The sequence below is a fragment of the Rissa tridactyla genome, chromosome 6 (assembly GCF_028500815.1).
Source record: "Rissa tridactyla isolate bRisTri1 chromosome 6, bRisTri1.patW.cur.20221130, whole genome shotgun sequence".
Lineage (NCBI taxonomy): Eukaryota > Metazoa > Chordata > Aves > Charadriiformes > Laridae > Rissa > Rissa tridactyla.
Window position 1 is genome coordinate 37529770 of NC_071471.1, and position 27072 is coordinate 37556841.

The 27072-nt window shown below is 38.3% G+C and overlaps 3 protein-coding genes across 11 annotated transcripts in view; 2 read left to right on the plus strand and 1 right to left on the minus strand.

The window, feature by feature from the left end:
• The window catches only part of RUFY2 (RUN and FYVE domain containing 2), a 31063-nt gene extending 28797 nt beyond the window's left edge, over positions 1 to 2266 (plus strand). For 3 of the 4 annotated variants that reach the window (XM_054204615.1, XM_054204619.1, XM_054204617.1), the window contains one exon: positions 2047 to 2265. The gene's annotated coding sequence lies outside the window, so the exon portion shown is untranslated. Of the gene's footprint in view, positions 1 to 2046 lie in introns of all 4 variants that reach the window. The other variant, XM_054204616.1, reaches the window with a different exon arrangement.
• On the minus strand, positions 1120 to 7621 carry HNRNPH3 (heterogeneous nuclear ribonucleoprotein H3). 5 transcript variants are annotated; one of them, XM_054204626.1, is made up of 10 exons: positions 7442 to 7621; positions 6107 to 6243; positions 5439 to 5577; positions 4742 to 4884; positions 4202 to 4288; positions 3755 to 3867; positions 2253 to 2388; positions 1925 to 2005; positions 1754 to 1840; positions 1120 to 1421 (listed from the first exon to the last, which is right to left on the minus strand). In XM_054204626.1, exons 2-10 carry the CDS (start codon positions 6222 to 6224, stop codon positions 1345 to 1347), a joined length of 981 nt encoding a protein of 326 aa, XP_054060601.1. In that variant the 5' UTR covers positions 6225 to 6243; positions 7442 to 7621; the 3' UTR covers positions 1120 to 1344. The 5 variants fall into 5 exon arrangements, with proteins under 5 accessions (XP_054060601.1, XP_054060602.1, XP_054060599.1 ...); XM_054204627.1 differs by having other exon boundaries at positions 1120 to 1456; positions 4697 to 4884; XM_054204624.1 differs by having other exon boundaries at positions 4697 to 4884; positions 7442 to 7620.
• A 125-nt stretch (positions 7622 to 7746) lies between these two features.
• PBLD (phenazine biosynthesis like protein domain containing) lies at positions 7747 to 26366 on the plus strand. 2 transcript variants are annotated; one of them, XM_054204631.1, is made up of 10 exons: positions 7747 to 7799; positions 8254 to 8390; positions 10570 to 10669; positions 14186 to 14284; positions 14830 to 14939; positions 15087 to 15116; positions 15647 to 15735; positions 16914 to 17092; positions 18867 to 18929; positions 23510 to 26366. In XM_054204631.1, the coding sequence occupies exons 2-10, from the start codon at positions 8307 to 8309 to the stop codon at positions 23620 to 23622; spliced, it is 867 nt and encodes a 288-aa protein (XP_054060606.1). In that variant the 5' UTR covers positions 7747 to 7799; positions 8254 to 8306; the 3' UTR covers positions 23623 to 26366. The 2 variants fall into 2 exon arrangements, with proteins under 2 accessions (XP_054060606.1, XP_054060605.1); XM_054204630.1 differs by lacking the exon at positions 7747 to 7799 and having other exon boundaries at positions 7946 to 8390.
• The last annotated feature ends 706 nt before the right edge of the window (positions 26367 to 27072 follow it).

The following is a 27072-nucleotide window of genomic DNA, read 5'->3' on the forward strand; positions in this document are numbered from 1 at the left end:
ATTAGTTCCAGTCACTTTGACACAAGAACACACTCTCTAGTGAAATAAACTCCATTCTCCTCTCCCACAATACGACATTTATTACATATATAACACAGTACTAGCAAAACAGGTGACAGACTTTCAATACCCAAGATCACATTTGACATTTTAAAGGGAGGCATTGAGGACAAAGCAGTTAATTTGGGAGATCACACTGGCTCAGAAGAATAAATACCTTTTCTCATTACACATCAGGTATGTTATGTTAAGTGTCTTCAAGCAGTAGTTTCTTACATATCTTACATGTCACAAATGCGCAAAAAGTTCCATCAACCTCTTTGGGTTGTGTGTCATTTAACAAGTATTGGGCTTATAGTTATTTTAGAGATACTTTGCTTCTCATGAGCTCATCGATGTAGTGGCTTGTCAAGTTTGGAACAAATACAGACAAATCGGCTCTGTGCAGGAAAAAAGTCGAACCATCTTTAAATACAGTAATTTCATAAAAGAAAAAAAAACTCCAACTTGCTTCTAAATCCCCCACTCTTCCCAAAAGCAGTGTTTGTGAAAAATACACTTAAGTATAAGATAGCTTCGAATTAACTACTGTTTGACCTATTTCATGTTAGCTAAACGCTGTGCTAGCGTTTTAGTTTGCTTTGCAAGTTACAGGTGTGAAATGCAGCACCGACAGTTCTACAGCAAAGTGTGGAAATAAATGTCGTTGCTTGGTTTTGTGAGGCAGAAGCCTTGGGCAGCACCGGTTTACGCAGTTGTGCATTTGAAGATGATGATAGATTCTGGTAGTACAGGGAAGGAAGCCAGAACAATGACTTTTAGCCTCCAGAGCTTTTACACCGCATTGAGAAATTACTACACACAACTTATCAAAAGGGCTTAGGAAAGATTGTTACTAAACAAACTAATCTATTCGTCTACCTTTTTCCCCCCTTAAACAAGTGAATTTTTCAAACTCATTCACTACACCAAAATTACATAGAACTGAATCGGCGTTCATAGGAGTTACAGTACAACCACCTTTATTGAACCATAGTACAACATCTTAAACCGACTGCAGTCTGGAATATGTAATACATCCTTAGGAGTAACTAGTATAAAAAGTATCAACATCAGTGGTTTGAATATAAAAATTTATTTAAAGTCAAGAGTATGCAACAAATAAAACCTACAGAAAACAGATTTTCCCATCACAATCTGTTGCTTACCAAATAATATTGTGAAAACACATTCCTTCAGTCATTATAAAGTTCTTAAAATACAAAAGAAATTAAATTTTGTAAGAAAGTCTAGTAGACCAGAGACTGTTTCTTCCAGGATGTTTTGTAGAAGCAAGGCTATCCTTCAATACATTCCACGCCATCCTCCTCCACCCATACTGCCTTGCCCATAGTATCCTCCACTATTTCCACTGCCACGACCTGCAAACAATTGACACAAGGTCACGCATACATACCTTAAAAAAAGAAAAGATGTGATGGGTAATACATAACAGTTAGTTGAAGATGACTCAACTTACACTAAAACAACAATACTTAGCACTAGTTTTCTTAGACAAGCATTTGCTGCAACAGCAAAATGCATAAACCCCCAAGTTATTTACAGTTTAAATTAAACCACTACCCCTCCTTCCCTTTCTCCCAGCAAAAATACTCCACAGCACACAAAACCCACCGCCCTCCCCAGTCATCCATCAGAAGACGGATGCAGCAACATTTTCATGAAATACATTTAATACAGAACTGTTACTTACTATATCCGCCCAAGCCATCGGGAGTTCCGTATCCGCCACTGTAATTGCTACCCATTCCCATTCTACCAACAGAGCCGTAACCTTGATCTGAAAAGCAGGAAGGGCATCGTTACAAGCCCGGAACTCATTAGACTCAGCAAAGCATCAGCTAAGTCTGGAATTGATACGTACCCATTCCATCCCTGCCATAGCCTCCCATTCCAGAGCCACCTCCAGCAGTCGAATTCAGGAATAGTTCAATATATCGATGCTCTGCAGAAAACAAAAAAGCCTTACTTTGTATTTTGTTTCAGGCACCAGAAGCACAGAGATATTAAAGCAAAAGAAAACACCCAACTTACAAGTTAACAGTTAAAAGTGAGTCTGAAATGTGATAAATGGCAGAAGTCTTACGGTTTGTGTATTTACTGCACAGCAACTGAAGTTAAATGCTGTTGAACCCCTTATATGCCCTGCTAAAGCCTGGTCGATGAAAGCTTTAAGTGAACACGACACTCACGCATGTGATTTTTATCCTTAGACATGGCAGCTACTGCATCCTCATGTGTTACGAATTCCACATCTGCCTCTCCTGTGGCTCTTCCATCTGCCCCAATATCAATGTGAACTCTTATAGGATTCAATGGTGAGAAGAACTAAGAATAAAAACAACAAGAAATAAGTCACATTAATGCAGAATTCAAGCCAGGCACCTTTCCCCCGCCCCATCCCAGCGGTCAGTGGAGCACTACATTAACTTCATCTCATCCTACCACACAAATTTACTGATTTCCAGAGTATTACTTAGTGATAGTGGACCTTCAACATTAGGTCGATCTACACCTACAATCTATTATTATTTACCCAACTCGAAGAGCTGCAGCTAGAGTTTGAGGAGCTTTCTTTAAAGGCAAAGATACAAACAAAAATTCCTGCCCACACACATTGCTTTAAGCAACAAGTTCTAACATGATGCCATCCTGGAAAAGGAAAACAATTATTTTGTTTCTGAAGAAGCAGAGCCAAATAGATTTCTCAAAGCAAGGACATATTTATGGAATGCAAAAAAAGCTGTCAGTCAGACTGCTCAGAGATACAGCAATCTTTCTGACTAACAGCCTTTCACCAAACAGTATGTGCAAACGAGCCTTTGGTGTACTACTGAAGTACTACTCATCAACTTGCAATAACGTACTCTCAATCAAAGCCTGAAGTCTGGCCCTTGTTCTTGAAGAGTCTTTAGACTAAAGAAAACAAACTGATAGAAGAAAATATAGCTCAATTTCAAAGAAAACAAACAAAAATCAAAGCCAAAAAGAGCACAAGCTTAAGACTGGTGTTCCATATATATAACATATAGGTGCAAATAATAAAGATGGAGCCCTCCCGTAGAGAGGCTATGTTTAAACTAGACCTTACATCCCAGGAAAACTTTCCCCCGCTACAACTACCACATCTATATCTGACACAAGAATGTACTTCCAAAATCCGGCAGATGCACTTTTATCTGCCAGCCTGATCTCTTACGAGTAACATAATACTGTCCCCTCCAGCTGAACACAGCTCCCTACACTCTTCCCACACTCTCCCTCCAAAAATAAGTCTCAGGTCAACTAACAAATGTACAAACTACAATCAGAGTTTCACATCTGCTATTGCTCTTTTACAAAACTATTAATCTTCAATTAAGCTTAAACAAACTTCTGAAAGCCTTAAAATGAGGATATTGATTGCAACAACTGCTCTCTTTCCCCAGTACACCTTTTATGGAAATGAAAGAGCAAAGAGTACAGAGATTAATGTTAAATATAGTCTGGCTGACCACTTCAGTAATCCTACCTCAGACATTACCTTTATGAAAGCTCATTTACTTTGTAAAACATAAAGGGCTGTGACTTTAGTTAGCAGATGAGTTTGAGCTATCAATCACTTGTTTGAGAACTTCAACTGAGTTTGGAATAGCAAAGACAAGAACATGGAAACTCTTGGCATTAGAAAGCTTTTTTCCCCCACTGTACTTACATTTGCAATATCATTTTCTGTTGCTCGAAAAGGCAGTCCTCTCATGTGAACAAAGTGACCGCCACCATGGAAACCAGAGCCGGCATCTCCACCATAGCCATGTCCTCCCATGCCTATTAAAAAACCCAAAATGAACAAAACCACACACCTGTAAGATCATCATGAAAAGCCAGAAAAGTCACTGATGCTTTCCTGAAAGCACTCACTTTATGCCACTGAATGCAAGATGTTTACACCTCCTGTCTATCAACCCAAACACCTAATCGGAAGATAGCCTAAGCAATATATTTACATTTTCCTGAGATTCCCCAATCCCCCCTTTTTAACAAAACCTTCTTTCTTTACTAACGAAGAAAGTATGATTTCTGTCTTGGAAATACTATGTCTTACAACTCAAATAATATAAAAATCTTTTTAAACAAACTATTAAAAAAAATTGGTTTTTACCTCTCCCATCTCTCATTCTGTCATCATAGCCATCATTTCCATAGCCATAGTTATTATAGCCACCATAATCATCAAAGCCACCATATCCTGTGCAACGGAGAGAAAGAAAGGAATGATTACATTATTATTCAAAATTCACAGAGCAACACACGAGTCAATTTTTCAGTCTTTGGGCACCCAGAAGTTTGCAACCAGCCTCTACAGACTGTTAAACCTGGTTTTCTGAACAGAGTACAAATGTAAGTTTCCTTTTATACAGTAAAAGGACTGAAACATGCAAGTGAGATCAAATTCTGTTGAAAATACAGTTTCCTTACTAATTCCATTAATCTTAAATAGTAAGCCACGTTTTCCGATCCATTACAAGTACAAATTTTTTTGAGAAGCATGTCAAACCTAATGAGTACTGCAGCTACTGCCATTTCTTTATTTCTTGACAAAGACGTCAGAAACATGAAACTGACAACAGAACCTCCATTCATTAGGTAAACATACCACCGTCATATCCACCACCTCCTCGACGCATTCTGTCATACATACTTCCACGCCCAGCTCCATAATAACCCCCTCTTCCTCCTAATGGTCTATCATATGGTCCAGGTCGTTGTTGTCCCATCATTCTTCTTGGCATGTCACAGAATCCTCTGATTTCGCTCTTACTACTTTTGAAGATTTCAATATATCTAATAAAAGAGGATTTTTAAGGTACCAGTAAGAATACATGCATAAGCTGTCTGAATATTATAAAAGGCCATACTACATTTTCTATAACTAAACATACAATCCAATAGAAGTGACTAGAGATACCATACAACTTAAGTTTCTCCTCAAAACCGTAAGAATCTTAAGTGTATAAAAAGAACACAACAAAACACTTTACAGTGGCAAAAATTACTATGTGAAAATTCTAGCTGTACAAATTAAGCATAAAACATGTCTTTCCAGTATGAGAAACATACTGTTGAAAAACAATGTCTAGCTATAGTAGCATTTATCACAAATTACCCTACGCAAGAACGATTGAAACAATGTTCTGAGTTTAGCAAACTACCCAGAGCAATACTGTCTCCCCCACCCCCCAAATCTACTGTATTTCCCAAGTTAACGTAGGATCAGTTATAAAAATTCTTAAAAACACCCAGTTCCATATAATGGTCCCCAACCCCCCCAAAAGCATTACTGACCCACAACCCCCAAAAATAAAGATTTAACACCATCCCAAACTCTCCATCCCCACCTGTGCCCTATTCTTTCCTTGTGTTTCCCCAGAGCATTTTCTGCTATCTCCTTTGAAGCAAACTGCACGAAGGCCTCCCCTGTGCTTCTCCCCTGGTAGTCCAGCGTCAATGTTATCCCATTTGGCACGATTTCCAACCCTTTAACCCAAGGACAAATAACCCCATCAAGGGGAACAGTGTTAAAGGCTGAAACATTCCCATCTGTAGCAAATACTTAAAGCATATCTAAACAACAACAACGAAAAAGAAAACCACCTTGTTTCCCCCATCACCCAACAATACAAGCCAATAATCTTTCATTAAACATTTATGGATTTAGCCATACTACTTTTCCATTTAAACTATGCAAAAATACAACCACCTAAGTTACATGAAGAAAATATAACTACCGATTAAGCAATTTAACTGATCCAAATACTAACATTCAGGTTATCCCAATATGCATAATATGTCTACCACCTCGACAAAATTAGATACATACTGTGTTTTACTACATCTACGGTTATTTGTACTTCATTTACAGGGCATAATTCGTACTTAAGATATATTTTAACACAATCCCTCCCATCCATCCCGTTAACAGCTACTACAAATTAAAATGTGCAAAACATTGTGTAAAAGATACAAGAAAACTCAAGTCACTACACTTTGACTATACTAGAGGTACCTTGGAAAAACTGAACAATCTCTTCTTTGCTGCAACCAAACGGCAGGCCTCGAAGTCGTACCACTGTTCCATCATTAGTTGTATCATTTGGCCCATTGTGTTTTCCACTCCAGTCCATCTTTTATTTAAATCAAAGCCTACAAAAAAAAAAAAAGGAAAAATTTTGAGATTCCATATATGCCTAAGTCCCTCCCCTCAAAAGAAATCTGGTGTGTTTTCTTCAGATAACTAGTGTAACGGATAATTAGCTTTATTTCTGTTATGTATTTAAAATTGTACTTTATCACATCTAATAGCACGCATACACCTAGAACCCCCCATAACTTTGATAGGGAACAGGCCGCGTAGAGAGGTCAGCACGTGGGTAGGCACAGCACATAAAGCTCATTATTTACTCAGTACATTCAACACCCGCCCTAGACGGGGTTTTTTTCGTTATTTTCTTTTTTTTTTTTTTTAATGCGTGACAGTTGAAGGAGGAATAAGAACCACGCAACGGTTCCCGCGTGGGAACACAAGGCCTTCCTTTGTCTGCACACAGAGCGCCCCGGGCCACGCTCCCAGTTGTTTTTTTGTGGGGGGGTTGGGTTTTTTTATTTGTTTTCTTCCTCTGGAAACCCCGCCAACGCCTTACCTCGAATTACCAGGGCCGAGGACCCTCAGGATCACCTTGAGGGGCAGCGGGCCGCGACCGCCCGGGCCTCAAGGCGGGCCCCGCGCATCGAGACCCCGACGGGGAAGGGGGGCTGGCGGTAATGGCGGGGGGGTGTCTATGCGTGTACCGGCAGCGCCCCCACAACGCGCCACCCGTCCGCCGAGCCGCGTCAGCGAGGGAACCGCCATCAGCGCCCGTCCCTCCGACCCGCGGCCCTGACCCGCCACTCGCTCCCTGGCGCCATTTACCGCGCCTTCCCGGGGCGGTCCCCCCTGTCTCCCGCCCGGCTCCCCACCGCGCCCCACTGCCACCTCTCCGCCTCGATGGAGCCGCCCAGCCTCCTCCCGCCCAATCTCAGCCCCCTCCAGGGAGCTCCTCTCCACCGCCGGCCGCTCTCCTGGCCCCGCCGCCGCCCTCTCCTCCACCACTCAAAATGGCGGCCGCGCTCGGGAACGAGGCTCCGCTGAGGGGCCGCCGCACCGCCCACCCCTCCCCCCTCCGCGCCCTCCCCCGGGAGAGCGGGCGCCCGCGGCCGCCGCAGGCGCGCAGCCACCCCGACATCGCGACGAGGGGTGGCGAGGCCCGCCCGCCTCAGGGCCCGAGCCCCTGCAGCTATCGCCATCCTGCCTGCGGGCACCTCGCTCTCACTCCCCGCGTCCCCTCTCCCCTTTTCCACTCACCGGGAGACCCTCACACACCCTTCGACGTGTCCCGGCGGGAGCTTCTGCCGGCAAGAACGGAAGGAAGGAACCGCCTCCTCACTCCCAACCGGCCGGCGGGCTCGCAACCTACGCAACCCAGATGGGCAGAATGGCGTCCCAGCCGCGCAACTATCGCGATAGCCACGCCACTCTCCTACAGCCCCGGCTGGGCGGCACCCGCGCACGCGCACCTCCAGCGAGCGGCGGCGAGGGCGCACGCGCAGCGGGGCGGACGGGGAGTTCCCGCCAATTCCTGTCAGGACTCCGCTGGAGGGGGGAGGGAGCGGGGCGCATGTGTACTGGGCCTGCCTTTGCTTGGCGCCAAGCGGGCGTGGAGGTCGGTCGTTAACGGCTGCCCGGCATTGCCTTATGTAGGCTGATCGTGCCCTCGAGTCTGTGTCGTTGTCTGGCTGCCTCGGCTTAGAAGGGAGGAAGGATGGGGGGTTTTGTCCGCTGTGGGCGCACGCAGTGGCTGCCCGCCTCTCCGCGGCTCCGCTGCTGTGGGAAACCCGCGGCAGGCCGGGGATGGGGACAGGCCTTGCACAGCTCCTGCCTTCAGACAAAATGGGCCGGGCGCTGTGGTGGAAGGGCCTCCACAGCGTCCTGGAGCCGGTAGAAGCGATTCAAGAAGGGGGTTAAAATAATTCTAAACAGGCTGGGTGCTGGGGGCGTGGAAGCGGGCTCGAGTCCTTGCACGTCCTCGAAAGTGACGGGATGGGGGGGCCGATGGCTCCTCCTGCCGTTAGGGAAACATTAACCTGGGGTTCTGCTGTCGTTTGGGGATAAAACAGGTTAGAAAGTGCCTTGCAGAAAACAGTTCAAGACTAAACAGGCACAAACGACAATGCAAGTTCCGATTTTTACGGTTGATGCCTTTACAAACCGGCCATTTTCTGGAAATCCTGCGGCAGTTTGTCTGCTTGAAAATGTAAGTTAAAACCCAGCCATTTTAACAGGGACTGCGATGGCATTTACCATTCTGTACTTGATCTGAGCACTCAGCACTGCATTAGACTTTGCTTCCTTTCCTTGGGAATTCTGCTTGCAGGCGTTGTTTGCTGATGCTCCAGAATACAGAGAAATTAGCATAGGTGTATGCTTTTTCCATCAGAATACAAGACACGCTTTGTATTTTTTGTGTGTTTTTTTATTTTCATTTTTTAAAGGAATATAGTGGGTTTATTTTGAGTTAAGTCAAAAAGAAATGGCTTAATTTCTTAAGCCAATGGATTCAGAATGAAGCCTCTGAAAGGAAATGCAATAACATAGAATCAGTACTCAGTAGTTTTTGAATGACATGTTAAAGTGTCAGTTTTGGTGTGGGTTTTTTGTGGTACACCCCTCCCCCTTTTTTTTTTTCTATGGAAGGAAAGAGGAGGAGTATAGACTTGTGTCTGAGTATTTCAGTTTTAGTGTGTCAGGTTCAGCTTTTGCCAAGCTTAAACAGCCAGTTTTCCTTCGAAGTTGCACGGTAGTTTTAGTGCAATTGACAGTAGTCATCCTCCTCATCAAGGTGTTATGAACAGTTGGTACTATTTAGTACATTGTTGACAATTTCTACCAAAAACTAAAGTCTATTAGAAATTTATAGGTCTTATATTATTTGTATAGTAACAATTGATGAAAATTTTAAGTATGAAAATATACGTAGAGTGGTCAATGGCGATAGCTTGTACTGACAATATGAATGCTTTCTAAATGTTCCTAAGCCTATCCAAGTCTCATACAGTATAGCTGATCAACTGAGTATGATTGAGAACATCTCACTTCAGAGGTATTTTTGGCCCCTAAAATCTAAATACTCCCTCTCAGAACAAACTTACTTTAAAGCTATAAGCTTCTAACCGCATTTTTATATTAGTTTTACTTTATTGCATTAATGTATTCTGAGGGCAACTTACTTGCACGTTGCCTTTGGAGTGCTGAGATTTTAGTTTTTTCTGCAGTACCTGGGACGAGAAGCTTTAGTGTCAAAGTGGAGATCCAGTTAAAGCAGAGATTCTAATGCATAATTTTACTCTAAGATCCAGGAAAGTATGGTGCAGCTAGTAGCAGTATTTCTGTTCTCTCTTCCCTTCAGAGTCTCAGCAGATGCTTTACAAAAACCGTTGGGAGTAATGCAAGAATGGCAAAACAAGCCCTTTCTGTTTCAGAAGTGCCACAGGATGGCAGTATTTCAATAAAGTTCTATTATTTTTAATAACCTATTGGTTTGTCTTTATTCTGGTTTAGTATTTTTAGAGTAATTGACAGTCAGAACTATTTCCCTGGAATAAAGGAGAAGCGCTTGTCACTGTAGAATGTTAGAATGTTGTTCCATTGTATAGAATTCACTGTGCAAGTACAGGTCTATGATACACATCAGTAATTGTTTCATATCTGTAGTATGGGATCGTTGTCTGAAAAGGATTATAGTTATTAAGGGAAATAAGTAAAGTTAGCAGGGCAAATTTTTATCTATCAGAGGTTGAACCTGACCAGGTCCACTCAGTACTTTGCTTCGTTTGCATTTGAGTATTTTAAAGACCAGATTCTCAAACCTGGCCAGTCAGCGTAATTGTGGGAGAGAGCAATGGAACAAGGGTAAAGTAGAATTTTACACCATCGCTACAACTCCTGTATCCTGGGGTCAATGTTCACTGGTTTAAATCTGCAGGCAGTTGAGCTGAATGAAAAGCTCCAGCTTTTTCAGTTTATCTCCTCTCAGCTTCTTGCTGGCATGGATTTTTCAGAGTTATAACGAGAGTTGTCGTTATTTTTAGATCATGTTGATAATGACTTCTCAGTGTGACTTTAATAATGACTTTAAAAAAAGATATGTGTTTGTGGAAAGACTGAATTTAATTTTGTTGGTGATTTTATTTTCCTTGTATTCCAAGAATTTCTAAACTAATAGGACAAATACTAGAAATGCCCATGTATCACAGTGATTGTGATGAACTAGATATCACATTTTATGCTTACAGTTTTTTTACTCTCAGAAAGTATTTTGAACTAAAAATGAACCCGTGTTTTATTATAATAGCAAATGACTGTATTTATTTGACAGAAATTTGATTCTGTGGTGTTTGGCCTGCTTTTAATTGGATTTGTTGTTTCATCATTAGGACTTGGATGAAGATTTGCACCAAAAAATTGCAACAGAAATGAACCTTTCAGAAACTGCTTTCATCAGAAAACTGCACCCTGAAGATGACTTTACCAAAAGTAAGCGGTTCTGTTTACCCACCAAAATCTCTTACATGGGAATAGGAAGGCATTGTGGGTGCATTTATAAGGAACAGTGCTAAGACAGCCAAAGCAAAATCTTGGAGTTATGATCTTACTTAAGATAATAATAATGAGCCTTTTGCACATGGATTCTTTAAAGCATTTGTGCTGCATATCAGATTCATTTTATAATATACAAACATTTATTCATAAATTAGACCATTTGTTTTAGTGTCTTTTACTAAATCAGCAACTTGTATGTAGAAAATCTCCTAAAAAAGCTGTGCAAAGGTCCTTCAATTAATACTTCCGTTACTACTAATAATCTCCTGAGATAATTTCTTATTATACAAGCAGAAGAATAGAGATGGAACGCGCTTATTCTATATGCACAAGATGGCAAAGTGAGTAGAATCTGACTTGGCTCTTCAGGAAATCATCACTGGGGTAACTGTTAGCTATTATTTGGGTTTGTCACAAAGTCTCATAAGCTGTCTGTGGAGTAAATACTGGAAAACACAGGTTTCCAATAAAATTGGGAAATCCGAAGTTGCTCAAAGCAAAGGCATTAGGCTGCTCATTTGATTGGTTTGAATGAAGGGACTTCACTAGTGTTCTTTGGTAGGCCACATATATACGATGGTAGGAGAAATGGAGATACACTAGACAAAATAGAAAATGTCAGGCAGAGTCCTGTCGAATTTGCTTTGTGGATTAGTTTTCAGCTGAATCAGTTTGCCGGATCTGCTCACTTTGCAGTTGTGTGATGGCATGAGCCAAAGGGCTGGAACACCAGTAGCCTGGAGTTAGATTCCAGGTTAAGGTATCATGTTGGCGTGTCCTTGCTTTCATACAACATAGTGGAAGAGAGAGATGAACAGCTTTGGGGTTGTTGGCTGTCTAAAAGAGGCCCTAGAACAGTATGCAAAGAAACTGTTCTTTATCATTTGATTGTTTGTTCAGGGTGTGGGATTTTGTACAGTCTCTTTAATTAAGAGGATTTTCTTAAAGCAATAACTATCATCACTTACTCCTATTGTTAATAAGTTGGAATTTGTTTTAGGGTTACACTAATTGCTTGAATCAAGAAGTGATAATACTTTTCATTTTTCATGTTAACATTTTTCATGTTAACACCTTGCCAATATGTGTAATACATTTATTTCTTTTCAAGTCATCCGTATCTGACAGTACATAAAATGCCACCTTCTGTCTCATTAAGGTTCTTTTGATATTAATGGGACTGTAGTTTGTGACATCAGACCCACACAGCTGCAGAAGAGGTGCACAGTTTTTTCAAAGGAATGTAGTCACTGAGCTACACGTGTTAATGTGTGTACTGGGGGGTGGTGGGAGCGAAAGGAGACCAGGAACATCAGAATGTCATTTATGAGACTATCATCTGCTTCTGAAACATAAATTGTTGTGATAAGGGCTCCTGGACAAATGTTTCTGCATGAGTATGAGTTTGTGATCAGTGCCTTTCATTTAATTTTAATTTTTAAAAATATACATTATTTTAGGGATACATTGATTTATGAGAGTACAAAATGCCTTCTCAGTCTGAGTACAGCTGTATGTCTCAAGCATGCAGGCAGGTGTTGTGGGTCACAGAATTTGTCTGTCTCTGGTCAGTCATGGCTGACTGTTTCCTCCTGCTTTCAGCCACAGTTTCCACTTGGGAGAGTGCATTTAACACCGCAGGGCAGGCTCACAGCTGGGTTCTATGTCTGCCCTGTCTCGGAGCACTTCTCTGCCTTGTCCATTAGTTTCATCCACTATGTTTTTTTTGGGATTGTATTTATTTTCATTAGATAGGGCACTCTGACTTTAATGCACCAATTTTTTGCAGGGGAAATGACAAGACTTGTTTGTTTGTTTGTTTTTTAAATATTGTTCATTTCTTTTGCACCTTTTAGTTATGTTTGTATGGTAATTATTCACTTGAAATATATTTTCATAAGCATTATCTTAAATGTCATGGTGCAAGAGCTCTGCAGAACCACATATAGTGCACTTGGGTTCCAATTTTTTTAAACAACAAATGGAAATATGATTTCTAGTGAAACAAAGTGTTAGTGTACGTTAGAGGCTTTTACCAGACTTCACTGATGGCTTAAGCAAAATAATTCATAATTGACCTAGCTCTGATACAGATTCCATTATACCAACAAAACTATCTTTAACCCCTGAAGGCTCACCCAAACTGCAGGTGTATAGAGATCATGACTGGGATTTTGCAGGATTCTGTAATACACAAGGACATGGAAGCTTTATCTTCTAAATTCTGTAGATTACCACAAATACCACAAAAATCACCACTAGCAAGTATGCCTATGATTAATAAAGTGAATATATATCTTTCTCTCAAGCTATTACAAATTATTATCAGTGACCAATAGGATAGCAAGAACCAATAGTAGCAGCAAGAAGTATATATATAATATTACAGGTTACTACAAACTTATTGCTAGTCAGTAATCAAACTTGCCAATAATATAACAGTAGATATACTTATGATAGACTACTTACATGTATATATGTGGTACCAAGACATTAAATAGATTCCAGTGGGGAGGACAAACAGATTCCAGAAGGGGACCCAGCCATCCCAGAAATGGGAGGACAAACCAAACTGAGCCCAGAAGTGGGCCCAGAGGGGGACCAGTAAAATAACAGAGTCTCACTTCAAAGGTGATCTGTGTCAGAGTTTGGAGTTAGCCATGTGTCCCCGGCAAGGGTCCATGATCTTGTAGAAGGTTTCTGCAGAGCTGTTAGGGAAAGGGAGAAATATATGCAGCACAGAAAGTTCTCGAAGAGAGAAGCTCCATTTTAAGTAAAAATTAAATAATGTTTATGTCATAGACGCACAAGAGAATGTAGGACACCACCACTTCAAGAAGCCAGTAGATGCTGTTAATTTCTATTTTTCACCTGGAACAGCCTATAGATGGTGATGTTTTCTGGTTTTCCCAGACCAATTTTTATTTTCGCAGACTGTTACAGTTCTTTCAGTTAGAACAGCCAGTGGAAGTTACTGGTTCTTACTTTGTCAAGATGTTTTCCCCCTTTTCCAGACTTTTTTTCACCTTTTCAGGTGATAAGTTGCTGGTAGAGTTTGTTGGTTTTGTTCTTCTAACAATATCTCGGCATGTTTCCGGTTTCTAGCTACCCAGCAGCACTTCAAAGCTGCCAGCTACGCTTCACAAGGCTGCTTCTGCTTTACAGGCCTAGTTCCCAGGCCACCAGGCATTTCTACTCTGCAGCTCCTTTGCTTTTTTAACAGTGGCTTTCCTCTGTTAGTAGTAGACTCTTGTTGTTGACCTGTCTCAAAAACAACAGCTATTCCAAAAATCAGTACAAAATAGGTTCCTAAAAGTGTGTTTAAGACCAACACTGATTATAACATGCATTTTGATTAACTGAAATGTCATCGCTCTGCATAAAGTTTTGAGATAAATTGAAAAAATAGACTTCTTCCACTTTGTAACATTAATAAACTTTATTTTTAAGGTTCCTGCTTTGGACTCAGATGGTTCACCCCAGCCAATGAAGTTCCTCTCTGTGGTCATGCTACGCTTGCATCAGCTGCCGTGTTGTTTCATGTACAAAGTACCTTTACAAGCTATTTATTACTATATAATTTTTAGGAAATTTACTTGTAATTGAGAAGATCTCTATTTTCTACAACAAAGACAATTCAATATTCAGAACAGTTAGAGAACACATATGGAGATACCTTAGGTATCTTTTACAACTGCTCTGTAATTACAAGGTTGTAGCCTGATGCCTACACTTGGATTCTGATGCCCTACTATTACTCTTGTTTAAGAAAAGTGCTAAATATGCAAATGTCATCTGGGAGAGGTACAGTAGAATTTGACAAATAGGGAATATTGCTCTTTCTGTTAAAAGGAAATTCCCATTCGTTCTAGGAATGTGCAGGAAAGATTCACTGGCAATTACTGTGTTTATTAGCCTCAGCATATTATTTATTGAGTGAGTTGCGAAATATATCTTAGAATACAGATTTACTGTAGTTATTATACTTCAGCTGCATAACTGACTTTTTCTGCATATACTGAGCTACTCTAAGAGCTATGATAATTTAGGCTCAAATTCTTATGTTTGATAACATTGCAGTGTTCTCTCTCTAGAAAATACAAATTCAGTTCTCACATTTGTGACGCTGAGTGGGGAATTAAAAGCCAGACAAGTGGAAGATCATATTGTCCTGGATTTGCCACTTTACATAACGTACCCCCAGGTCAGTCAAAATTTTATTCATTAAAGGCTTCCAAGGAAGCTGTGTCTTTATGTTTGTATGTGTATCTATCTATCTATAGTTGGATAGATAAGTACATGTATATGTTCTATTTTTTACAGTGTGGTTTTGTGTTTTGTTTTTTTTCAGGTACTTAAAGAAGTAGAAGAATTAATAAAGGTAAAAAAAGAATCTATATGTGGTCTTAGAACCACATTTATAATAGCTATACTTATTTTTATATATTAAAATGGCTGAAAAGCGGCAACATGGCATTGCTTGATCTACTCCTGAACTTGAAACACTAAACTTTAGAGGTCTGAGTCATGCAGTTCAGGAAATGGAATTCTCCACAATGCTGGAGTTGAACTTTTGTCTCCCACTACTATTGACTGGAGTGTCAGTGTTTATTTCAGTGCATTTTTAGACTATTGCATGCATGTGAGGGCAATCTAGTGTCCTTGCCCTCTTCTTCTAGGTCCCTGAATTTCTTTCCAAGTTGTCATATACAGAGCTCTTAGCACCTACCCATGTCCATTCATGCACTTTTCTTGATTTACTTTTCTTGATTGCATGTACTCGAGGGCTGCATGAAAGACCTTGTATAAGTCCTGTTCTAGCAGGGAATTTGTTCAACAAAAATGTTAAGGAAATAATATTTCATATTCAAATGATGAGTTTTTCTTTGTGTCCTTTATCTTTTCCACCAGGCAGCTGTTGGTGACATGATTGTTCAAGATCTCCGTTATTCTCCTGACACAAAGAAACTCTTAGTCCGCCTCAGTGATGCTTATGACAGGTGTCTAATACTTTTTTTTTTAAATCAAGTGTGCAGAAACTGAGTCTGCTTGTTTAGCCTCTATTCCTTACATACTGTGCTCTTTTATCTTATTTTAAAAAAGATGGAGGTTAACAACTCTAATTGAAACTCCTGTGTTAAAGAGTTATTTTATCTTCTCAGATGAGCTTATTGAACCTGCAAAGCTGCATAAGATCAATCTGAAATCTGTCTCCAAGAAAAGAGGGTGTAGGAAACAGTTTTAATGATGGTGCATTTTCCCCATCCATCTAAGTAAAAGAAAAAAAGTAACCTAGCAGGAAATTAGGAGTTTTGCTTCTCAAATGAAGAACTAATAGTTGCATAGATGTAGAGGTCTGCTTGAGTGAGACAGGGCACATTGACAGAAGCCGTGGATTCTTGTTCCCATTTGACTGTAATCTTACACATATTTAACAGCATCATAAGTAGCTTTATCAAGGAAATTCTAATTCAAATTATTTCAAAGCATTTGTTAATCTCAGAGAGCTGGGTTTCATTGTTAAGTCAAGTATGATATATCCAATATTTGGATATATATTGCCAAAACACAAATTTTTTAATCAGGCCAAATTACTATATACAACTTTCCTTCAAGTTTGGCCTAACTAATGTTTAAAGACTGGGCTAGTGGGGAGATAGAAGTGTTTTCATCTGAGTACTTACTATTTTTACTCTTTCAGACTTTACTTTGTAGGGAGGTATCTGCAACTTCACAGACTTGAGACTGTTGTAGAGGGCTTTAGAATCCAGTGAAGATCTGAATGGTGTTAGTTGTTTGCTTGCTCTGAAAGAAGGTGGAGTGCTTACTCTTTGCATTTTGTAGTGATGAAGTAGTTCTTTCAATGATTAAAATCTTGAAACAGAAGCATGCATTTTGGTAGCAAATATTCCAGGATGCTCTGTTTTCAGAAATAAATAAGAAATGCGTGGCTTGAACTTTTTTCTCTGCTTACTTGGAGTGTATTCAATTTAGGCTAGTCTTCTGTCAAATGACATTGGGAGGACGATGCTAGGAATCTTGTCTCCTCCTAACATTTTACCATGGCTGTTTCGGGATTGTAAAGAAGATGATTTTGTAGTTTTCTGTTTCTTTTCAATACTTAAATTAATGTAAAATGAAGAATATGGGCTATTAAAAATCTATAATTATATTCAAGGTCTGTGTTGGAAAAACTGCAAGTGAGTGCTCAGAGCTTTTTGTCAGCTGAAAAGACGGGAAAGGTGAAAGGACTCATACTCACTCTTAAGGGAAATTCCAGTGGAAAACATAAAGGTCATGATTTTTACTCCAGATACTTTGCACCTTGGTATGGAATTCTGGAAGATCCTGTTACAGGTATGTGTGTGATAAGTGACTCTTGTTTCAGTTCAATTAAAAGTTTCTTACTAAACTTCACGAATCTGGTTTTGTACTTTGGAATCTTTCTTCTGAATTACTGTTTTATATGGACTGCGAGAGTGTGCTCATTAAACTGAAAACTTTCATGGCTGGAGCCAACTCATTCAGAAAAAAACAGCTTCTTGCTGTCATCAGGCCTGATATTCGTGTGTCTTTTGCAGATCTTTTCCCTGAAGTATTCCAATTAGAGAAAAGCAAGAGACTAGTTTGGTATTGCATGAGTATTGCAGTAGAAGTTCATATCCACTTCTGTTGGTGTTCTGTGGGGTTTTTTTGCACTTCAGCTGAGATCTCTTCTGGTTTCATGGTACTTATTAAGGATATTCTCAGACCTATGAATAATGTGAACTCAGCTAGTTGTACATTTTGGGGCAGGAAGGCTAATTCTCTGCCCATTCCTTTGGTGTTCCTCTTAGTAGGCGTGGTGATGATTGCTGCACAATGATGTTACTTGCTTACGTACCAGTTAGTCAGGTGAGAATTTGGTCAAAGATGCTCATTAAATGTTTTGCTAAATAAAAAGAAAACTAACTGTCTTGGAATAATGATAGTTATTCAGCACTCCTAGCAGAAAGAAAGGTGTACAAAGAAATAAAAGTCATGTATTTCAGTTATTTTTTAAGCTTTCAGTCCTGCTTTCCTGATAAAGCCGGGGACAGAGTCTGGTAGATATATCTATACCAGAGCTCATTCCTTAACATTTCTGGGAAGACTAGTATTGATATGTACGAAAAGCTAAAAGTTTCCTGAATATCTGAGATTTTTCTAGGCTTGTTCTAGCTTACTGTTGCTTGTCTTCCATCTTTGTTTCCTTTCTTTTGTAGAAATAAATCTTTTTATTGGATTGCTGAAGTATACTTCCAACAGTGTGATAGCTTGCTATTATATTTCTTTTGTAATGATTTCTTAATAATGCTAGATGCCCTGGTGTCCTTGAGCCCTGATAATTGTAGTTACTTTACTGTAGGGTTTCCAGCAGAGTGTCTTTGCCCCTAGCTGCTAATGTAGACTGAAGCAGCGTTTCTAGCTATGAATCTGAGAAATCATCCTAAGTTTTTAAGCCATCTGCCAGCCAGGAAACAAGAAATTGTTCTTTTAGCTTTCAGAAGCTGTGGTGAGACCTGAAAGATCTCCTTGAGTTACATCCAGATACCTACCAGCATTCAACACTGAAAAAAACAGATTTTGCTGTGATAACTGTTAGGAGAGGAAATGCTTTTGTTTTACACAGTGACTTCTATCCACTTGTTCCTTACTCTTAAAAAATATCCGAAAGTCTGTTCAGATTTTTGATGGGTAGCTGTTCATGTTTCATTGAATAACATCATCTTTAGATGAATGGTATTTTGAACTTAATGTTTTGAGATTATTAGGAAACTTCATTTTTGGTGAGCAAATGAGTACTTTGGCTCAAGTATTTTAGTTGGTACTATTTGTTATTCCTACCAATTGTGTCTAATCACGAAGCCCTCACCTGTACAAAATTTCCGTTGAAGCCAGAGGATGATGAAGTAATACTGCTTTATTGTAAATATAAATGAAATGTTAAAACTTTAGTTCTGTCTGCTTTGTAAACTCTTAGGTATTTTTGCCCTAGACACGTGTGGCACTTGATTTTATATTTTTATGTCGTTTACATTTTGAACGTGCTTGCTCAATAAAGTAGTGATTATAATTTAATTCTGTACTTTGTTCTCCAATTTCTTTTAAGGATCTGCCCATGCTGTTTTAAGCAGCTACTGGTCAGAGCAGCTGGGGAAGAAAGAAATGCTTGGTAAGAGAAACTGTTTTCTTGCAAGGCTGCCCATTTATGTAAAAGCTGCTCGCTAAAAAAGAAAAAGTTGTGTTATTATTACAATCCAAGCTGTAGCAATAACTCCCTATACATTTTCACAATATTAATAGAATGTTATGTAATATTTTGCGTGTGAGGTAATCTTTAAGAAATTAATTACTTTCCTGTCCACCGTGACACATCATGCCTGCAGGGAGTTTGAAGTCTCAGGTTTCTGGATCGTAATGCTCTGCAGTTAGTTTTTGATCTCAGCTTTTGGAATTTAGTTCTCATGACCTTTCATCATAACTCAAGCTTGGTGAACTTCAGATGGTGTTGGTTTTGTGTTTTGATGGAATTTTACTTTACTTCTTACTCGTAATGGTTTGCTCTTTGGGTATTGTGAAAAGGTACTGATATTTTCTTTCACTCATGATGCATACTTTTCAGTAGAATTTGGACAGTATTTTCCTTTCCACTCGTGTCTATTAAGATGAGATTGAAAAAAGTTATATGATTTCTGCCTGATTTTGGAATTTTCTTCAGAATTGCACCAGATTAATCCCTTCAGTATCTTCTTTAGGAAACTTAGGGTTTAGAATAACTAGTGTTGGTATAGCTAGATGTATTAGAAGAAGATAATGTATTTTAATGTTTAGATTCTACTTATAGAATGTGCTTTATGGTACAGGTTTTCTGGTTTCTGTTATATCTGTGTATTTAGATATGGAGATCAGTTTTCCTTAGGATGATGATCTTTTACATGGCAGCGAGAAAGAATATAGGAAAGAATAGTCACTTACATTACAAGAACAGAAAGAATGTGACTGATGTTAAAAAAATTGAGAATGGGGACAAGATACATGGGCATTGGCAAATTTTATTTGTTTGTAATTTATTTGCAGTTTTACTTTTAAATGAAAACTTATTTTGTGGTAGAAATCATACAAAACAGGTTTAAAGAGAACAAGCTCATTTGACGTCTGATCAACAGACGTCTCTATGTATGTTTATGAGAAATAGCTGTTCCTTACATGCACGTAATGGAGGGGTATCAGGTAGTACTGGGGCGAATTCTATTACTAATGAGATTATTTAGAAAAGATGGCTGGCAATCAAGAAGATTCCATATCACCAAAGATTAATAAATAAGAGCATCTTTTGACTTTTTAGAAACCTTTGCGGTAGGTTCTGTAATATCCGATACCTTTTATTGCAAGAATAAAGGAAGATTTTTCTTCCATAAAATGAAAGATCTGTTAGTTCCAAAATAGATCAGATATGAAATAATGTAAAAATGAGGAACATTAAATCCATTGTCAGATCTCTCTGGGTATTGTGACCTCTAGGAGGTCAGCTGCATCTCTGCTGAAGTATCAGACATAATTTCCTGTGTTTGGGTTCTCTTCCTACTTTTATTAGACCAAATTGTCAAACAGTAACCACCCCCATCAACTACAAAGAGAATTTTCCAGTCTTTTTACAAGGTGAAATACTTTATGGTCTTTCTTGAAACTATGTAAATTTCCTTGAATTTAAGCTGAGTGTTAAATCAGAGTTCAGTATGAGTCTTTGCCTTTTTTTTGTTTGAAGAGTCTCTGCAATATTTAAAAAAATATAATCTCTCATATCAGATGTATAGACTTTCATAATTGCTAATGAATGCAATTTTTAGCAACTGTCTCTGTATCCAGCCCTTCACATAGTTTTCACATTTCTAAGATAACATTTATAAGCGTGCATAAGGAATTCAATATAACCACAAAGATTATAGAGGCCTTTCCAAATTATTGTGAAGAGAAGGGGCTTTATCCAACTCAATTCTTAATCTCAGGTGAAGCCAGAAGAATCTTTCTGTACTTATTTACTTCAGACAACTGTATTAATTTGTGGGGACATTTTGGCTCTTGTCACTGCTTTTAACTTCTCTGATTCCTTCCCAGTACAGAACAGGTTTATAGCATTTGAGGTGTTGTGTTTTGGGGGTTTTCTCAGGGGTGGGGACAGGACACCAACCAACCAACCAAAACCCAAACCTTGCTTTGATGACTGTAAGATCATACTTTCAGAAATTTTGCCAGGATTTCTTTCAATACAAAGTCTGTCCCATCTTCTAACTTTTCAGTCTCCTCACTTGCCTTTTTTTTTTTTTGTGTGTATGTGTGTGAAGAAGTTGCTTTATTCAGGTAGAATAAATATACTTGTATTTAAGTTTCTGCTAATTTGAATTCTCGTGAAGTGAAGAGTTTTGCAGAGTTGTAATTGCAGCTTTCCTTGTTCCCAGGTAATCTCAACATATAGATTGACCACATCAGATTTATACACAAGTGTAACGTTTCTGCCAAAGGCGAGGTGTTTCCCTCCATCAATTACCAGATTTATCCAGCTTCTTTCGTAGAACAAAAAAAAAAATCGGAATCTTAACTTCACTTCAGCTAAGGAACAAGTGTTTCTTTTATCAATCCTTTTATAGGGTTTAGAAATTCAACCAAAATAATAGTGATTTCTAAAAAAAATATTTTTACAAGAGTGGCATTTGTTCCTGAGTTGATGTCATTACAACGTCATGAAGAAAATACATTACTCCGCAAATTCTATAAGCAGTGATCACTTAAATACATCTGGCCTGCTAAGAACCTCCTCAAAACAGCAGATTAATATTAGTGCAAGGCCACTGGCTGCCTTGTGAATGCGTGTATGGTTCTGTGATGTCAGCATGCTCAGTCTCACAGTCCTTGTACCTACTCTAAACTTTCCTCTGTGTCAGTTTAGTCACAGGAATTCAGGGCACTGTGAATTCAGCTGTTGTGTATTATTTCTACAGATCAGAATGTACATATTTGTTTTTATACAAAAAGGTATAAAATGTATATGTAGTATGAGATATTCCTAGTAAATACAGAGATGGAATGGACATGCAACAACTTTGTGATCCGAAAGGCGAGTGCACATCAGAGATGCTTGAATGTCTCTGGAGATATTGCTATTAAATGAAATCCTCTGGTCATTGAAATGTTCCATGCAGGTCCGTTTACTTTCAGACATAATATGAAAATGCTTCTATGTGAGAGAAAGAAAGAATCAAGTATTATTTTCATATAAGCTTGGGTAAAATTTTCTTTTGTGTTTGGTTTTTTTTTTTTTTTTCTTCTTTTCTTCTACTTTGGAGGTTTCCTAAAAATAAAATAAAATGGACCAGTACCAAAACAGTCTCATTAATCTTGCCATGAAACAGACAGCACTGGTTCCACATTTAAAAAAAGAAAAAAACCAAACCCAAACAAACCCAACCACTTGGCAATAGTAATTGATCAACTTTAGCATGTTCTGGATCTTTAAGTGTGCAAAATATTCCAGTTGAAGGCAGTACTCCATAGATTGATGTTGTTCTGACGAGTTAAAAACAATAACTGGTAGTTCCATAAATGGAAAAGAACAGAAAGTATCGAAATCACTCTTTCTATAGCTCCTGTTTCCACTGCTTTGGAGTGTTTGCTTTGTCTGAGAATCTAATATCCAGTTATAAGGAAGAGGTTTCTTGTCAGCTGTGGCTGAGAAATTGTTTTAAAGCATCCATTATATGTGCCATCTCTTAGAGATTCTATGCTCTGTTGGGATCTGAATACAATCTCTGCCCAATTTACAAATTGTGGGTTTGTGAGGAAAAACATGCCCTTTGGCTTTGAACAACTTTTGTAGTAGTTGTAAATCCATTGAGTAAGGACACTGTGAACATTAATGCCTCATCATCCATTTACAGCCTTTTACAAAAACAACACTACGTGAAACTCAAACTTTTGCTAAATGCCATCTGAACCAGATCATTTTCTGATCAAGTAGTCCTGCAACTAAAACTGGACTACCGAAACAAGTCTACAGACTCAACATGTTAAGTGAGCATTATCATCCTACTTGTATATGACTAAACATATTAGGCAAAAGTTTAGTTTAGTAATTATTTACAAGTGGAAGGCTATTTCTACTTAAACTTTGTCCAGCTGTATTAAACGATATATTCAGGATTACATAAATCAATATATTTTCCTGTCTATGTAAGAATTTGGTCTCAGTTTGTGACAACGGAAGCAGCGTCTATGTTTCTTTGTAGACTTTTTCCACTGTCTGAGTTTTATTTACCACTAGCTAAATACATTCTTCAAACCTAGTATCTACTTCAGATATTCAATACCAGTAAAGCGATTCTTTATTCTCATGCAGATAATAGTCGATGTTCTTCTTTCTTACCTACAGAAACTCTCTAGCCCATGAATGGGAGAATTCAAGGCTTCTTTAGACATACAAAGGAAACTTGGTCGGCTACATCACAGCAAACTATCCTTCACCACTTGTATTAACTAGCATCTTTGTCAGACTCAATAGACAAGTTCTAGTCTGAGATACACCCTCAACTGATCTTCATCCATAAAGACAATTCATCCAGGCTGTCCCTGGTACAGTGCTTGTCCTGGTGCTGCTTGCTTGCTGGAGACAGAGGCATCATTTCCCTGAGTTTTCATGGATTTCTAAATAATTTCTGACAGATAATAGTTTTTTAATTGTGGATTCTTTTTTCCATTTAGCTTTTCAATGTTCCCGCCGTGGAGGAGAGTTGAAGATTTCACTGCGTAATGATGGAAGAGTTGACATTGCGGGGCAAATTGCTATTGTATTAAAAGGAAACCTGACTCTCTGAAGAAATTGATGCTAACAATTTCATCTCCCACACCTTCAGATTATTCATATTATGCTGATTAGAGCTCTAGGCAGTGAATCACCGCTGTCTTCACAAGTCTTTGATTACATATTGTCCATTTTAAAAAATCGGTTGAAAATGCTCACTTCCAATCTTCAAGATCCTTGGTATTGTTTCCTTCACTTTCATCTTGCCACTTCATATGTACACTGACCTCAAACTGTCCAAGAACAGCTATCTTGTTTTTCTGCTTTTAAATTATTCTTTTCTATATTTCCAAATTCTACGTTAAAAGCCATTCCTGCTTCCTGGATTGAATTGTAAATTTTTCTGATTGATAAAATAGTCAAACTTTTTCCATATTCAGTCATTCTCCATGAAATCTGACTACAGTCCTTTAAAAAAATAATAATCTTTTCTCCACCATATATTGAAGTGTTGCTCATATGATCATAAATTTTCTTCAATTATAATATGAAAAAAAATATAGATGGTTTAGAAATGTGCTTTACAATTCACTTTTATGAACGGTATTTTTCAAAGATGAATGGTGTTGCAGTGGCTTGTAGTACTGCTGCTTAGTCAATATTTTTATTTAAAGTTTTAGAAGAAAGACTTAAGAGATTGACATAGTGATGCACGTAAAACTAGTTAAAATCTGAAAGAAAACTTTCTTGGTTACAGCAGTGTCATTTACTTTTCAAAGACTGAAGATCTGCTCCTGAATTAAAAGCTTCTCCTGAAATTTTCTTCATGAAGTGTACTGCTTCAGCTTTTGTCACTTTTTCCTTTAGTGTTCTCGTCTTTCCCTGGATTTATTAGCAATATTGAACTGTTTCATTTACTCTAGCTAAAACTTTGAAACTTTGTTTTCCCTTTCAAGTTGCTTTTGTCCTAAGCTTTGCTTTAGTTCTTTTTCTTTGCAATTTCAGGATGAAGTATTTTAGACTCAAAGACATTTTGATACTGTAGGCACAGCTGGATGTCAGCCCATTATAAATGATGAGGAATTTAGTTGTGCCAAGTTCTCGTATTTCCAGTTATTTTGAATTTTATCATGGCTTGTAACTGCCATCTTACTTAAGCCCGAGTATCTGGAGGCAAGTACCAGTGTGAGAATCCTAGGATTCATTTGAAATAATAGTTTCTAGCTCCTGCTGCTACATGGAACATATAAAAAATATAATTTAAATGCACTACAAAGCTCAAGAGCTAGGTGACAAGAAAAATGAATCTCCCAAAGGAAATGCATGTTCTTCTTCCGTATTCAATCTTGCTGAAGTTTGTGGACCTGAAATGTTGTTTATAAATATGGACTCATCACCAGATGCAAGACATGGCTATGGAGGCAGCTTCATAGCAATGTTGCAGTGGCATATTTAGCAGCCACCTTGGCCTTGCCTTCTCACAAAGCAAGAAAAAAGATCCAGTGACCTGGATCTTCTTGAGCAGCAAAGCTGCAATCTTGTTTTCCTGCATTTGCTACTTCCTACAGGCTTATGCAAAGAGTGAATCTAGCCCAGTCCGTAATTTGAGATGTTTTGGAAAAAAACACCAGCTTCCTTCAGAATATAAATTAACTTAAGAAGCAATTACTGTTCACCCATTCACATTTAACAAACAGACAGTACATTTTTTTTTTTTCTCAAGGGGACTAATAATGAACAAAACCCAGTAAATTTGAAATATACTTGCTATCTGAATTTCCTGACCAAACCAGTATCTTTGCTGCTTAATGCATTTTTTTATGGTTTACTACTACTTAGTCTTTATTTCTGTTCAGGATAGAAAAATCACCAGAGCTCAGGTGGGAGACTATGCAGTAATGTGTTTGTAATCAACAGATTAGTTAATCAACCATGATTTATTAATGATGAATTAATTATACCTGATTGTGCAGTTCTGCTGCCTAAATGGAGCTTTAAAGGAGTTATTTTATTAATCATCATTGTGCTAATTGCAGACACTTACAGAAGGATTGCTAATTAAACATGCAACCATATGCAAAACAAGCAAGGCTGCTGAGAGTGGCAAGAAAAAGAGCACTCATTTTATGAGTAGCAACTTTATTCTCATGAAATACTGCGTAGTTGACCTGCTGATCCTAATTACTCACTAAGTCTTATTTTAATACATTGCACATTTTAAGTCAACAGCAAAGGAAGTGAATTGTTGTGACAAATTTTGTCCATCTCTCCTTGTGTGAACTTCAAATAAAATTACCTAGAATTTGTGTGGCCTTCTTTCATGTTTTCATGCAAAGGATTTACTTGTTGGTTTTATTGGGTATATATAGTTGATCTAACTTAACAGTCTTAACTTTGAGCAAAATCCTGAATGCTAAGTCACCTTAGCACGAAGGGAAATGTCTGATTGCGCTTGAAATGAGAATTCAGACTCAAAATCGCATGAGTTTCATGTCAAGAAAAAAGAGGAACACAGTGATGTTTAATTAAGTTAATTTCTGCATGGAAAATGCAGAAAGGAAACAGTACTTAAAGGTTGATTTCTGTGTAAAGCCTATATAGTTTAAATAAACATTAGTGCTATCTGATCTTCAACCTATGCAGCACAATTTTTAGGTCCTTGTAATGGTAAATACAATCTTTGAGTGCTGTAGAATTTCATGCAGACTTTATCATTGTGGACTTCCCATGGACTCTTTTTTAATGGAATTTGCTAGGCCTTCCTCATTAATTAAATAAAACTTTGTCTAAGTTTTCTGGAACTACCTGTATAATATTACAATTATTAACACAGAAGTCTGGAATTTAATGTTTCTTAAGAAAATAGTTAACTTGCATTTTTTTTTATTAAATTAAAATATTGAATTAAAAGATAAAGTAAGTGAAGATACTAAGTGGAAGGTTGGAAAAATGCGATGTCTCTTTGTTTAGTGTTTCTGGTGCAGAGGGTTTGCAGAACTGTTTTGTGCTGCTCTCTTAATTAAGACTGTACCGTGGGGATGTGTTGAACCAAGAGCAGATTATGTGGAAGGAAAATACAATTCCTAACATTCCTGTGTGCTTGAGAGTTATTTTTCATGAGAGTGTCCAACAGAAGGTCATTAAGTTACAGACCACTGTACATTTTGAGTAAATGCCTAGCTAGATCTAACAGCCAGTTTTTTATGAATTTAAATGCATGTTTGCTTATTTTACTTCTTTGTTGTGTGCCTCTGCAGAGGCATAGCTCTTGTAGGGGCCAGGAAGAAACCACTTAACCATGAGGAACAAAGCAAAATAAGAGAAAAAAATATTGAGCAACAGAAACCATACAAGTTTGTTGCTATGGAAACGAATGTACAGCTAAAAGGGATGAAAAGAAAATGGGAAGCCATTTTTTTTATTCAACAAGCCATTTCACAGATTTGCTTAAAGGATTAATGAAAATGCTTTGCTTTTTTTTTTTTTTTGTGCTATCTACATAAGAATAAACAGAAAACATATA